Below are 16278 nucleotides of genomic sequence, written 5' to 3' on the forward strand. Positions count from 1 at the left end.
AAATATTTCGGGAAAGTAATTTTATAAACGCTTAATCGAAGGCGTCTATAAACGTCAAAATCTCTATTTATTTTTAAATACGTAAGATATTTACCCCATTTTTAAACCATTCTGCTTGCGTTTCCTTTCTCTGCCGCACCACGAGACTGACACCCCTGGAAAGGAAATTTAATTCTGAACACGATTCAAAAATAAAATTCCGAAAAATATTTCGGGAAAGTATTTTTATAGACGCTTGATTGAAGGCGTCTATAAACGTTGAAATCTCTATTTATTTTTAAATAGGCTTTGTAAGATATTTACCCCATTTTTAAACCATTCTGCTCGCGTTTCCTTCGTCTGCTGCACCACGAGAGTGACACCCCTGGAAAGGAAATTTAATTCTGAACACGATTCAAAAATAAAATTCCGAAAAATATTTCGGGAAAGTATTTTTATAGACGCTTGATTGAAGGCGTATATAAACGTTGAAATCTCTATTTATTTTTAAATAGGCTACGTAAGATATTTATCCCATTTTTAAACCATTCTGCTCGCGTTTCCTTTGTCTGCTGCACCACGAGAGTGACACCCCTGGAAAGGAAATTTAATTCTGAACACGATTCAAAAATAAAATTCCGAAAAATATTTCGGGAAAGTATTTTTATAGACGCTTGATTGAAGGCGTCTATAAACGTTGAAATCTCTATTTATTTTTAAATAGGCTACGTAAGATATTTACCCCATTTTTAAACCATTATGCTCGCATTTCCTTCGTCTGCCGCACCACGAGAGTGACACCCCTGGAAAGGAAATTTAATTCTGAACACGATTCAAAAATAAAATTCCGAAAAATATTTCAGGAAAATATTTTTATAGACGCTTGATTGAAAGCGTATATAAACGTTGAAATCTCTATTTATTTTTAAATACGTAAGATATTTACCCCATTTTTAAACCATTCTGCTTGCGTTTCCTTCGTCTGCCGCACCACGAGACTGACACCCCTGGAAAGGAAATTTAATTCTGAACACGATTCAAAAATAAAATTCCGAAAAATATTTCGGGAAAGTATTTTTATAGACGCTTGATTGAAGGCGTCTATAAACGTTGAAATCTCTATTTATTTTTAAATACGTAAGATATTTACCCCATTTTCAAACCATTCTGCTCGCGTTTCCTTCGTCTGTCGCACCACGGGATTGCCACCCCTGGAAAGTAAATTTAATTCTGAACACGATTCAAAAATAAAATTCCGAAAAATATTTCGGGAAAATATTTTTATAGACGTTTTTGTGTTGCTAACTTTTCTTGCCAAATTACATATAGCAGTCTTAATATACGATTTTATGTTTTACTTTTCGTAGTTGCACTTGCTTTATTTTTGACAAGCCGACTTTTTCATTGAAATTTCTGTGTTCACTGTTCATTTTCCTATGGAAAAAATATAAGATTTGCTTTGATGTGGTAACGAGAAGTGATTTTATCAGCTTCCGAGTGTTGCTACTTTCATCGCATTGTTTATCGCGCAAATTTTTACGGATCATTTTTTTAGGCGGATCGCGCAGAATTATTCTGCCAGAATGACGGTGGTGTCATTCATTACTACATTTGGAAAAGCTATGATCTCACAGATTAACTTTGATCTGGATAAAATTCAGTGTTGCCACAAACGCAATGGTTCAAAACAACAACTGGTTTATTTTTTCTCACAATATCACCAGAGCCATAGTTTCACTGATATCACGACCAGTGCCGGATTAACCATTAGGAAAAGTAGGCACGTGCCTACAGGCCAGTTAAAAACCCAGGGCACTTTAAAATCAGTGGAAATTTAGTCAGTTTTCAAAATAATCATTTTCTAAACTATTATCATAATTATTATCTTAATAGCTCTGTTTTTCCAGATGAATTAAAGGTTGCAAAAATCGTTAAATAAAGAGGTAGCCACTTTAACAAGTCGAAATTCTGCCACTGAAATTGACTAGAATGAAACCACCAACTAATCATAAGCTATGGTTTAAGTGACGTAAAAATGGCGAAAAGAAGATCATAGAAAGCAAATTAAGTGATGGATTTTTTGTCAGCTGGTTGGCTTAGGATAGGGTTAGGGCTAGAAAGTAGTCATTTCATTGACGCGTGTTCGATTCTCACCACTGCTATTGCTCTTTTTCTTCTGCAATTACCAAATAAAGTACAAAACAAGCATTAACTCTCTGGATGAATGTTAGAAGGATCACAATTGGACGGTAGCCTCTTATAACACGTTCTGATTGGTTGGCGGTTGCATTGTAGTCAATTTCAGTGGCAGAATTTCGACTTGTTAAAGTGGCTACCAAATAAAGACGAGTTGAAACATGTTGCCATTTATTTTTTGATGTTTTTAAAAATTTGCATTTCTGTTGGGTGATGCAACGAAACAAACGTGGCGTTGTGTTGCGTCAAGAAATTAGAAATAACTTTTAGACTATAAAGAGCAAAGATGCGATGAAACAACAGCAACAGGAAGTGCCCAGAAGATGTTTAAAATGGTGCACACTACTTGTGCTGTACTTTTATGTTTGTAGGCTAGATATTAACAGCAAACGCAATACCGGTACTCCATAATCAACACGACACGTCGCAAAAGGGGATGAGAGCTTCATCAACACCATCAGGACATCATCATCTACCAGCTCATCCATTCCATCACCTACCGGGACAAGAAACAATAACTTAAACTGGATATCAAACCTCAATCGTCTTAGGCTACTGTGTGATGTGCAGTCTAACCATAGAAAAAGCTCAACACCTGCTCTCCTGGGCCACATTGAAACGGCTTTTGCCTGAGGATGGGTTTCTTTTATGTCCGGTTTTCTTTCTCCATCCTATTATTATTATTATGACTGCTTATCCACATCAATATTGGAACTGGCAAATTCAATCCACAACACTTTTCATTAGGCTGTCATTCATTACTACATGTGTGCTTCTCTCTGTTTTTGTTTTATTTTTTGCTACGGTATTTGTTTTTTTGGGTTTTGTAGCCGTGCTAACTACTGATATATAGCCTACTACATAATTTTTCATTCAGGCACGTTTTAAACCTTTCAAGGTTTTGCCACCTTTTCCCGTTCGTTAACGTGCTGGTAGGTTTATATCGATTTTTGTAGTTAGTATCTTTTTCGTCCCGGACGCGTTAATGACGAAAAATAAAATGATTGATTGATTGATTGTGGTTATAATGCATTTTCGAACACTGAAGTACCACTTAGAATGTAGCCTACTTGTCTCTAATGGCTACGAATTGCTCGGGGGAACGCTCGTTTTCACAACTGAAACAAATTAAAGACGTTAAACGATCAACACTGTTGTTATGGACAATTTTCATATCAAACGTCATATAAAACCGAAAACCGTTCAGGTCTACTGAATCTTGGCGTCTGACGTAATGGACTATTGCTAAAAATGAGCAGATTGCAGAATCGTTTGCAAGACCTGTAAAACATTTGCAGCTGCAGCATAACATTACATCATCGTTAAATCTTTAATTACTTGAACAAGTGTAAGCCAAACTTGAGCAGGTGTGAGCTAGACTTGAGCAGGTGTGGGCCAGGCTTGAACAGATGCTTGAATAACTTATCATTGGTTATCATTATTACGTCACAAAGCTGCTTACGTGCGTTTGAGATATTGCAAATTATTCTCGTCATTCGTAAAATTGTTGCTTGAAAGTTATTCGCATATTTAACTGTTTTGCTTAGTGCTGCCAGCTGGACGAAATTTCCGTCTTTTATCTAAGTAGTTTGTATCGCAGTGACAAGTCTTTAGAGGCGTACGGTGTTGCGTCCCAATTTCGACAGCTTTGAGACTATTTTTACAGAAATACAATTCTTGAATTGACGTTTCCAGAAGAGTGTTTCTTTTGGTCATTGCATACAGACGAACGGATTCGGGAATCTTATGTTACAATTTTCCTACGAAGAGATTATGGTTTACCGCTGTGACCAACTGTGTCAACAACGTGTTGGTACACTGGCACTTTTGTGTATTGAAAGCGATCTACCTACTCCGTAAGATTGACCTCCAAAAACTAGTTAACGCGTTTTCAATCGCAAAAACGCGCAAAGTTGTTATTTAGGTAGGCATGTGACCAAGTTTTTGCACGATACCTTGTGTTATAGTTGCAACAATGATCTTTGTGACAATTATTTTGCAACACTAATAATTGTAATTTTTTAGGTGGCAACCATGATTTGCGGGCCACTTACAAAATGTGCCTACAGGCCAGCAGACCCTTAATCCGGCACTGATCACGACAACGCATTGATTGAATGAATTCTTTATACTCGGACCGGGAAGGCTTTTTGCAGAGGTTAATCCTGACAGTTTTGCATACTTGCAGAAGTAGACATGTAGAGTCTTCGAATCACTGACGCAGGCCCGGTCGCGAATTTTTTTTCCCACGAACTTTTGTTACTTCGCATAGACTAGAGTTTGTATTTATACCATGTGCAGAGATGTACGTATACGCCGCAGACGTGCGGCGTAGACTTTTTGTTTACGCTAACGCTTGCGGCCACATTTTTTGGATAGTTTGCGCTTGAGGCTACGCCGTAAAGTTTTCGCAGTTTTCTAGCGCATAGCATCAACGCATACTTTTTAATGTATTTTTTTCCGCTACAACACGCCAATACCTTCCAGCGCTGCAGTTGAAAGAATGTTTTCAATGGGCAAAGACATATTGGAACCAAAACACAGCAAAATGTCAAATGAACACTTTCAGATGCTTGTGCTTCTTCATGGAAATTCAAAATAAAACTTGTTTGTTTGGAGTGGATTATACCGTGTGAATGTTTGGCACCTAGCAAACAAAATGAGTTTATGCTCGTGTATGCGCTGACGCTGACGCCGCCAACTTTTTTACAAGTTACGTTGACGCATACGGCGTATGATTTTTCGAACGTTTGCGTTTACGCTGACGGCGTCAATATTTTTTGCATGCGTGTACATCACTGACCGTGTGAATGCAATAAATTTTGTTGGCGTGTTTGGTTCAGTGGTTTCGTCTTTTTGCCTTATGCTCGTGAGGACATCGCTTCGACGCCAATCGAAGTCAATTTTTTTCTTTACATTAATTTTTGCGGTGCACAAAAGTTTTAAAAAAAAAGTAAGGTTATGGTTAGGCAAATAGTCTATCGCTTTCAATTCTTGCTACAAATCGGCTGCCGAGAAACATATTGTTGATTGGATGGTCTGAATGGCTAGCGTGGAAGCTACACCGTTATGGTTAGCGAATCGCAACTGCTCGCTGTGCTAGTGAGTGCTCGGCCTTGTGCTGATAGCCGGGAGGAGCGCCCCTTTCTTCGCGGTGTCCTCTGCCCTGGCGCTTGCTGGTTTTGTTGGCTCTTTTCTTTCCACTCCCTGGCCCGCTCCGCCATTCTAAATTTGCGGACGAGTCATGTAACGTTTTCGATCCACACTCTACCTCCACAGGTACCTCGACTCCCCAGCCTGGCCCCCGCGACCTAAGCTGGTGGACTTACCCCTTCGGGTGCATCGTCACCCCTAAATCACGCCGCTCCCTGCCGCCGCGGGGTGTGGCAGTCCAGTTTTTTAAAGTCTTCGACCTGCTGGCTATGTTTGTTTGTGCTCTCTCGCAGTGTCAATCCTTTGTACCCGTGCGCTGTTGATGCAAATAAAACAGTTGAACAACTACGGTGCGATACTGATAAACCCACTATCGCACCGTACTGATAAAAAAAAGAAAAAAAAGAACAACCTCATGGGCGAAACACGTGTCTATCGCTATCACTTCTGGAACGAAGAAGCTTCAAGATCAAGCGGCGCTGGTTCGACTCTGGGGGTGTGCGCTTGAGCAAAGCACGTTAAGGACTGCTCTCCATTCAGCGGCATCTAATGGATGGAATAGTTCCCCGGCAACAAGACTTCAACAATCGGAAACTTCACTCTGTCAATCTCGGTGACCGGGCCTGCGTCAGTGATTCAAAGCCTCTACAAGTATGCGAAACTGCCAGGATTAAGCTCTGCAAGAAGCTTTCCCAGTCCGAGGATAAAGATTCAATCAATCAATCAATTCTTGCTACAAATCGGCTGCCGAGAAACAAAATACTGTGTAACAAATTATTTTTTCCTACAATAAATAAGTTACAGTAATTTTCATATTCATACTACATCAAGCGCAAGCGGTGTTGAGGTTATTGTAATGAATTGCACTGATGAGTTCTCCGCTGGTGGTCATGGCTGCTTAGCATCGTAGTAGGCCTATCTCTCAAGACGAATGAAAACATAAAGTAACTGTCGCGATCCCAGCCAGCAAATCAGTTTTTTACTTTGATTCAACGTTTGCAGATTGATTTTCTGGTTAAAAAAAAAAACTCTAGTTTATCACATTCTTTCCCAGCCTGCAAAATCGGTCCTTTTTATATTGATTTAACGTCTGCAGACGTCAAATGCAGGGATATCTAAAGAAGGGGATACGAAGGCTTTTTTTATGTTTGACAATAGAAAGGCTTTTGTTTATCGTAAAATGACAATTGGCACCGATAGTAGTTTAATAAATCTTGTTATGATAACTTGCATTGCGCTATTAGCATCAGGCCTGGGTATTCACAGCATGCTCATGGTTGCTTGTTAATTCAACTACCCATATACTTGCTTTACACCTAGCCGACTGCAAAGGCTTTGTTAAGAAAAACAGCTTACTGGTAACTTTTCAACTGTCTTTGTAAACAAGTATTCTTTAAATAAGCTCTACGTAATATTTGCTAACTGTCTTCTGTAGCTGACTGTACCAGCTGCACTACAAAACTCTCTACGATTTTAAAAAGAACCACATGTTTAAAGCACTACAAACTACCGCCCTGGTAGTGTCATAAGAATAAGGCAATCGCTGCGAGCCTTCATATCCCCTTCTCTAGATATCCCTGGTCAAATCATTGTTAAAAGTGGTTCAAATTCTCAGACTTTACGGCGATCACTCGCTCCAATTGCTGAGTTTCTTTAACCGTTTGAATAAACTGGGAAATTAAAGACAACTCTCGAGCATGCAGCGGCATCTAGTGGACTAAATATTTTATAGGCAGCAACAATAAGCGGAAACGTCACACTGTCCATCTTAGTGACTGCCTTGGGCATACATTGATTCAACTTTTTGGTGTGCCGAAGATAAAAAAAAGTTTGAATATCGCTGGACTAGAAGACCGCTTATGATAGTGATTTGAGTAACTTTTTTCTTGTTGACATAACCTTGAAATCACCAACCAATTCTGGCACACCTCTTACAATGGCTGAAAGTCATCGTCAGTCACAATTCAGAAATTTGGTTAAATTAAAACTCATAAAAAGCTTCTTTCAGCATATTATAGATGACTCTAATGACCCAGCATCCACGCAACCCCTGTGAAGAGGACTATTATTCCTTAGTGGTGTCTGCATCTCTGCTGGTTAAAAACCCGGCCTGGCTTATCGCCTTTTGCTATCCTCCTAATTGTGTTGGTTAGAAGTTAGACCCAGTTCCAGCCCTATTTTAAGAATTTTATTCACTTTATTGTGTAGCCCTGTCGCAATAGATAAATTTACTTGAGTTGACCCGGCCCTTTTATCTGTCTTCAAAGTCATTCTAACTGTGTCACTCATTGTAAGTTATAACAACATACTTTAGCATATTATGCAACATTTTATTTTGAAGTTTCAATTCCATGTTTTACATGACACTTGCAAAACAAATAAATTGACTTGCAACCAGTGTGTTTTTTTACGTCGTTGAGAAAACACAACCAAAGCTATTTTTTCATAAAAGAACAGCAGGACTAGAGAAGGCTTTCTCAGAAAAGCGTTAAGTTAAGACTATGTTTAACACGCGCAATCAGGAGATATTGGCCACTTTCAGCCAGAGCCATTTGTGACTCCTAGCAAGTTTCAGCTAACAGCGATTTATAAGTTTTACATTAGAACAACGTTTAGAAATGCCTCATAAACGTAGAAAAGTAGTTGTGAGAAGCGATGTTGCCAGTGTAGGAACAATGGTTACGCTTCCTGCAGCTCAAATCGAAATTTGAGGCTCATTGCCAATGGCTACTGTAGTTTTGTTGTTTAACTAAAAGGCTACAGAACAGAAGCAGGCTATAACTGTTCGTTTTGTTAGAAGTTAGTAGGCTAGAGTAGCCTATTCAGCAACCTATTGAGTATTGAATGACAACACTTTTAAGCAAAAATGGCCTTGAATCACAAATTTCATCTTTAAAAAGAAACTGTTTTGATTGTGAGTTAAGGCAATATAATGTCCGATATTTTGCAGAATAATCAAATAAGAACCTTGTCTTTTCATTCCCCCTAAGCTTAGTAACTGAGTATGGAACTTTTACTTAATGTTTATGTTTTGATCCCAGCCAGTCAGTTCTATTTCGTCAATTTAATTGAAGTTTTTGGTTGGAAAACCAATGGTGCAAAAGTGCAGAAGAAGTTTGAGCCGTCACGAAACACTTCAAAGTTTGTAAGTGATAGTGCAGTAGCCTTCGCGTTGGCTCGTGCCAGGGTAGACGCCTTTGCTATGAGCCTATTGAACAGCATTTGTCTTCAACTCTATAACAAACGCCACGACAGGATGTAATTGATGCAAAGGTTGCTATTGTGGAAATAACATTTCTGTTGCAAAGTATACATTACTCTGCTTTACTGGGCTCATTTTATTATAAAAGATTCATAACTAATGAGCTGTCAATCACTTCTATAAAGTATAAACAGTTATAGCATTTGTTTAGCTTGTATAGTTTTAATAACAGAGTGTTAATTGTTTATTTAAAAATATTGGGGGAGGGAAATTCCCCGTGCAACAGCACTGTCAGCAGGGAATGGGATGGAAGATGGAATGGAATGAAAGACAGATTTTGGAATGGAAGATGGAAAATGTCAAGGATGGAAAGGAATGGAAGATCTTGATGATGGGATGGAAGACAATCTTCCATCATTAACGTTTTAACGCTTTATCAAGACATGCAAAATATTACTTTGCTTGCTGAAATAATTCGAACGGTACGTTCAAACAATAATTCAAACGGTACGTAATTCTTAGGAAAATACTGCTGTTAAATTTTTAGCTTAAATTTAGCCTATGGTTTTTAGGTTTATTTGTGGCATATTCAACGCGGAGATCACAAAATGTGAAGATGGAAAAGATTTCTGAGATGGAATGAAACATTTTTAAGATGGAATGGAAGAAAATCTCAGGATGGAAGATGGAAAAAACGTCTTCCATTTTATGCCACCACGCCACTGTCAGAACTAAAACTAACGTATATCCTTAAAAGGAGCAATATGCCTACTACTGTACTGTCAAGTGCCCGTACCGTTACTTGCGTTCATTAAAAAAAACTATTGTTCCCTATATTGTATAACGAATGTGTACCAGTAGCCTGCGCCATAAATGACCAGTGACGCTCAGTTAGCCTAATTTCACACTGATTGAACTTGTCGGGTTGCTAAACAAAAACTAATGCTTACCTACTAAACCAGTGGTTCTTAACCTTTTTTCTATCAAGCCCCCCCTTCAATAATGGTCATGTGCCTCGCGCCCCCCTAGATTTTAAATAAGTATCATATCAAAAAAATTGCATTTTTGTCTGTTTATTGTGCACATCAGTGAGATACTACTTGACACTGCTGCTTAGCGACTAGATTTTTAATGCGAGGTTTAACTCTAGAGAGTGAACAATGTAAGTCTCCTTCAACTCTCAGCCTGTTTCTGTACTTGGTCTTGATAGCAACGAGAGTAGAAAATGCAGCTTCACAAAGATACGTGGATCCAAACATTGTTAGAAATCGAAGAGCCCGAGTCGCGATAAGAGGGTAAACAGGAAGGTAATTGGCCCAGAACGTCTCAAGTTCCAGTTCTTTGAAGTCTTCTTTAGCTTTGAAGTTGCACTTCATCTGAAAAAACTCCTCTTGTCCTTCTTCGAAAATATCAACTACTTCGCATTGAAACGGGTTTCTGATAAACTTCCAAGTTTCACGCTTCTCATCCAGATCTGGAAAGTATTTGATGAACTCCGCTTTCAATTCATTAAGGTGGGTTTATATTTGTTTCTTCAACTCAGACTCAAAGTTACCTTCTTTGAGAGTAAAATCCAAGTTACTGAAGCTCGCTGGATTTCCTTGTTCAATTCCACTCTTCCAGAGGTCGAGTTTGGCTATAAAAGTTCGAATGATGTCATGATGCTTAATGATGTTGAGGTTTTTCCCTTGAAGCTTAAGGTTGAGAGTAGCCTATTCAATGCTTCAAAGATGTCCACGAGGTACGCTTGCGCTACTTGAAAGCCTTCGGACTGAAACTTGGCCAAAAGTTCCGTCTTCTGTTGTGATTCCAAAAATATTGTGACTTCTTCTTGTAGGCTAATTCATGAAGCCTTTTCAGCATGTTACCTTTGGACAACCATCGAACATTCGTGTGGAAAAGCAAGGCTTTATGATCTGACTGCATATCGTTACACAGTAGCTTAAAAAGACGGATGTTAAGGGCTCCGGCTTTTATAAAGTTGACCACCTCGATAGCTAAGTTCAATGCATCCTTCATTTCAGGAGGCATAGTTCTGGATGGATGCGCTAGTTCTGGATGCGCTAAGGCTCCACGATGAATTATGCAAGGAGTAAGCAGTAGCCTAAGCTACCAACAACAAAATAAGAAAAATAATTTTGTAAAGTTCTGGTCTAACTAATAAAGCAAGAATTACTGAATACAATATAAAGTAAGATAAAATACAAAATATGACGAACAGCATAGATCCTATGACATAAAAATAATTAAAAAAAAATTGAAATTGTTGTAGAGCTCGCGCCCCCCTGAGAGATGCTTCACGCCCCCATGCGGGAGCGCGCCCCCTGGTTAAGAACCACTGTACGGTACTAAACGTTGCAAACTCGAAACAACTGAAAATCGTTTAGTGGCCACACATATAAAATCCAAACCTAACCACGGGCCAAAAGTTTAAGCTCGAGGGCCACAGTTCGCTCACCTTTAGCCTAGACCGTATGGTCGTTGTCTCCTTGTTAGCACGGAAACTTATGCCACTTTTACTGTGCATGTACAACTTGCATAGAGTATTTCGAACATGAAGCCTACTGTACCCGACAAATAAACCATTGATTGATTGATAAAGGCAAAACTTCTATTCAAAAGTGTAAACGAGGTAGAGTGATAAGAGCACGGGAGGGTGAGCAAGTGCTCCCAACCACTAGTTACAGTAATTTTTTTATTCATATCAAAAAGTGATGTGTTTGAAGTTGGGTAAAAAACTATCTGGTTGAAAGAAAGCTATAAAGTATCAGGGGTGGAAGTGGAGGTTCACACTCTCAGTTCACTTAACTTTCGGGCAATTCATAAGTTTCATTTCAAGCGTTTCTGTTTTAAAAAGTCGACTGCATTTTCATGTAGTATTATGCGATTTAAAACTGGGCTATTTTTACTGTATTTGGTTATTTTTTACTTGAAGTTTGGCTACAAAATTATTTTAAATCTGGCAACCTTGGTGTGACTGTGGGCTATCTCCTATCTGTGACTTTATTTGTAATGGTTCCGGTTGCAAAGTTGCCAGCTTCGCAGTTTTTCCGCGAAATTGGGCTGGTTTGTTTTTAAGTCGTTGGAAAATTTTAGCAGTCGTGTTTTTCTCGTTCAATTTCGTTTCATTTTTACCGTTTTTTTTTTTTTCGATTTTGACTAGATTTTGCACAAATTTCTCATCATTTGGTCTTCTTTTATTACTTTTGACGATTAAGACTATTTTTCAGAAACAATTGAGCTGAAAATTGAAAAAAAACATCTGGCAACTTTGATTGGTTGTGTTTTAGGCTAAAAGAGCGTTTTTTAGACAGTAGGTCAATTTTTAAACATCTAGAAATGAGCCTTTTACGGCTACCCAAGTTTGAATTTATTTACTTTGGCAAAAGTCGGCTAGGTTTAGAACGTTTTTGCTTTTATAAAACTTAGGAAAGGTTCTGCAAAAATGCAATTATGAAAAAATCACTTAAAGTCAAGTCATCTGAAGCGATACCGTACCTCCAAACACCCATTCTCAGGGTAGCCAGTTTCAATTTGGCTATTTTGCCGATTACAGTGAAAGTAAAGGTTACGGACCGACAACTCTTGAAAACGTCTGCCAGTTCCTGAAAATGCCTGACGTTTCCCAGAGTTGCCAGTTCCTGAAAATGCCTGACGTTTCCCAGAGTTGCCAGTTCTATTGTTTTTGTCAGGGGAATTATACTAGTTTTACTCCCAGTTGTGGAAAAAGTTCAGCAGTTGCGAGTTGTGGTATGGTTGATTCTTTTGGTTATGACATTTCAAACCGATTTTAATAGAATAAATACCATGTCTAATTCAAAAATATTTTTATGACAAGAGCAACAGTAGCTATGATAAAGATACTGATCAATACGTATATTTGGAGCTGGTATACAAGTCCCCCCCCCCCCCCTTGGTAACTCATGACAAAGACAGGACTCGACCAAACATTAGAGTGAAACTACTTTACCTTTGCTTTACTGTTCACACATTCCAATCCACATGTTTTGGTCAATTCCTCTTTGTCATGAGTTACCAAGAAGGAGGGGGGGGGGACTTGTATACCAGCTCCGTATATTTTACTAATTGTGGTAATATCTACATCAGGATATATTTTAAAGAGAAATTTGAGTTAAATTTTGCTTACGTTAAAATTTTGTCGTTTTTGGCAGTTAAACGGTCTGCTTTGAACAGTCCTCACCCGCATTTGGAACATCATGAAAAAGACTTGCCTCATTAGACCAAATATTGATCGGCATTGCACACAGATTGCAAGCAACCACTTTTTCCTGCAGTTTGTACGTTGCCTTGGATGGGACAGTATTGTGAGGTCACACGTAAGCGCTCCAACTCGATTGAGAAAAACTTGCTCGCGAAAAAACATTCGATTTCGTCAGGTTGATAACGATTTGGAAAATCAGGTCTATGACAGTGTTGCCAATAATTTACAGAACAACGACATCGAAGAATATGTTGCAAATTCTCAAACCGGAAGAGAATTTATCTGTCTATATCACGACAAGTATTCTAAAAATTGTTTTTGTCATGGTAACAACGAGATAAAGGTAGGTGAAGATTCTGCATAACATGATTATTTTTTAGTGTTTTAGATTTAAAATGTAAAATTTATTAAAGTTTCAAACAAACGCAGTAAATCCAGTAGATTTAAAGATATAGATATGATGTAAAAAGAGTCACTGTGCAAATGAAGCATGTGTTTGAAACTTTCTAAACAATGTAACACGAAAGAAAATGATCACCACACGCCACTATAGTAAATCTAACATTATTGCGCAACGCATTTTTTAAAGCGATCGCGATTTTAGGAAGTCGAAAAAAACTTTTACTGCCTATTCAGCCGCAAAGCGTGTCTGACTGAAAGTACACAACCGCTGATCTTTAGGCCTACTCGGTAGCGTTGACAGGAGGGTCCAAGGGGTACTTCTGGGCCCGGACCCGGCATGATTTATTTAGTTGGTTGGTTTTGAATCTTTATCCTCGGACCGACAAAGCTTTGGTAGTTTCGCATATTTGTAGTTTTACTGGTAGTTTCGCATACTTGTGGAGGCTCTTGACGCAGGGCCGCTTACCGAGATTGGCAGAGTGAAGTTTCCGATTGTTGAAGTGTTGTTGCCTGGAGTTATTCCATTCATTAGGTGCTGCTAAATGGAGAGCAGTCCTTAGAATGGGTTACTCAAGCGCGCACACCCCAGGAGTGGAACCAGCGCCGCTTGATCTTGAAGCTTCTTCGTTCACGAAGCCACGTGCTAACCAACAGAGCTATCGGGGCGAACGAGGAACCCAAAACCTTTCCAAGGGGCTCGGAAATTTGAAAATCCACTCCGTATTCTTTGGATTTCATTATTTTTTTTTATAAGTGTCAAATTAGGAGTCGACGATCTGATTGATTGATTGAATCTTTATCCTCGGACTGGGAAGGCTTCTTGCAGAGCTTAATCTTGGAAGTTTAGCATACTTGTAGATGTAGAGGCTTTGAATCACTGACGCAGGCCCGGTCACCGAGATTGGCAGAGTGAAGTTTCCGATTGTTGAAGTTTTGTTACCAGGGAATTACTCCATCCATCAGATGCCGCTGAATGGAGAGCAGTCCTTAACGTGCGTTGCTCAAGCGCACGCCCTGAGAGTCGAACCAGCGCCGCTTGATCTTGAAGCTTCTTCGTTCCAGAAGTGACGCGCTAACCAATTGAGCTATCGAGCTCATTGGTATACCGGGCCGAATTATCCTCTTTACGGCTCTGGGCCTACTTATTTACAATAATAGCCTCAATGATATTATAAACTTTCTTCATTCCCATAATGTGATTTCCCAATGACATCACATGAGAACATTTTAGATTTAGAAAGTAAGTCGATGGTGATTGGCTTCATCAACGACAAGACTAAGCTGCCATTGTTCAAGTGTTTGTGTGTGCAGTGGTACGCTTGACCGATTTGGTAACCACTTAAACATGGCAATTCTTTGTAACACCCGAAGGCACCGCCAACCGATCAAAACATGTTATGAGAGACTACCGTCCAATTGTGACTCTTCTAGCATTCAGCCAGAGAGTTGATCCTACTTTGAACTTTGTTAGGTGTTTACAGATAAAAAAAATAGTTATAGTTTGGGTAGGAATCAAACACACGTTATCGAAACGACTATCACTGCCTTATTCCTTTACGCCAAGCTGTGGACGGCGAAACGTCGACTTAACTTACTTTATATCGAAATCTTTTCTCTATTTTCCCTACAACTTTCGATTGGTTGAAACGTTTTTATGTCATTCAGTTAAGCGTCACCTGTTTGGTGTGGTAGTTTGCAAGCATTCATCAACTGATGGTTATCCCTGGTCTTCGAAGACTCTCTCACCACGTTAAGGTAGTATAGTCTGATGAGAGAACATTCATTAACTGCAGCTGCAATCCAAAACTTTAAACCTCCGTGACGCGTTTTACTTCTGTGGTTTCAAGTCTTTAAATGCTTTCAAAATAAAGATTGCAAGATGAACACACTTTTCTCTGTTCGAAGTTAAATATTCTCACAACGAATCAGATACTTTTATCATGAATAATTTACTACACTAGTAGCCTATTTCCTTTTCCGTTTTTTACGTGTTTTTGCTGTTGCAGACGACAAAATATACAATCTTATCTTTCATTCCCAAGAATTTATTCGAGCAATTCCACCGCTTTGCGAACTTCTATTTTCTGTTGTTGATCGTTCTCAACTGGGTTCCAGCTCTAAATGCTTTTGGAAAAGAGGTGAAATTTCATATAAAACCTACATGTTGTGCATGTTGTTGTACACGTCTTTATGCTTGCACTCTTTGTGAATCTTATAGTAATTTTTATAAGCTTTATCAGTTAATGATTTCTGTTCTGCAGCTGCTGAACAATGTAAAACTAAAAAGGAATCAAAGTTTGGTTTGCAAGTGCATGGTCTCGGTTTGCATTTGCATGCTCTCGCTTGACATGACTTTTCATTGTTTCGAAGCTGAACTCTTTAATTAAGGACAATTTTGTTATGTTGTTTGTACTTATACTTTGATAATCATATTTGTTTTTAGGCTACTTAGTTTGTTGCGTTTTAACCATGCTAACTCAACACACGTGCTTAGGCCTACAGGTTCAGACCACTTTTAAATTGGCTTCACTCGAATATTTGCAAGCGTATGGTAGCAAAAGATGATTTTGTGCGTTTTTAGCGTGGCTGATCACTTCATAAAAGTTGTTTTAATGCAAAATTTCACATCCCAACAATGTTTAGGTTTTGAACTTTACAGTCAGTTAGTCATTTATTTTTGTTCGGATGCAAAACAAAATGTACGTAAAGAAAGCGAGAATATACAGTGTACATCCAATGAGAGAGTGCGAAAGACCGCAGCTCTAAGTAGGCGTGAGAGGTTGTCGAGTCTGCACTCCCTCATTCAAACAGATGCAGCCCACAAATTTTCTGTATGGATGTGAAATCTGGACACTAAACAAAGAAACACAGAAATATTTAAACGCCGCTGAAATGTGGTTCTTTTTAAAAATGCAACAAATATCATATATCAGCCACAGAACGAATGAAGACGTACAAATTCAAACCAATCAAACCAGCAGAACCCCTTGAAAAATATCATCAAGCGACTAACAAGTTATTTTGGCCATATCATGAGGAAGGAACAATTAGAACACATTGCTTTTTGTAGAAAGATCACTGGAAAACGAGTTCGTTTAAAACAGCGCCTAACTTTTCTCAATAA

The 16278-nt window shown here is 38.8% G+C and overlaps 1 protein-coding gene across 1 annotated transcript; it reads right to left on the reverse strand.

Moving 5' to 3' along the window:
- Positions 1-9615: 9615 nt before the first annotated feature.
- Positions 9616-10561, reverse strand: LOC145779699 (zinc finger BED domain-containing protein 5-like). The gene is made up of 3 exons (XM_082591335.1): positions 10399-10561; positions 10086-10166; positions 9616-10004 (listed from the first exon to the last, which is right to left on the reverse strand). The coding sequence occupies exons 1-3, from the start codon at positions 10559-10561 to the stop codon at positions 9616-9618; spliced, it is 633 nt and encodes a 210-aa protein (XP_082447461.1).
- Positions 10562-16278: the final 5717 nt, after the last annotated feature.

The sequence above is a fragment of the Aplidium turbinatum genome, chromosome 11 (assembly GCF_918807975.1).
Source record: "Aplidium turbinatum chromosome 11, kaAplTurb1.1, whole genome shotgun sequence".
In the NCBI taxonomy this organism is placed as follows: Eukaryota; Metazoa; Chordata; class Ascidiacea; order Aplousobranchia; family Polyclinidae; genus Aplidium; species Aplidium turbinatum.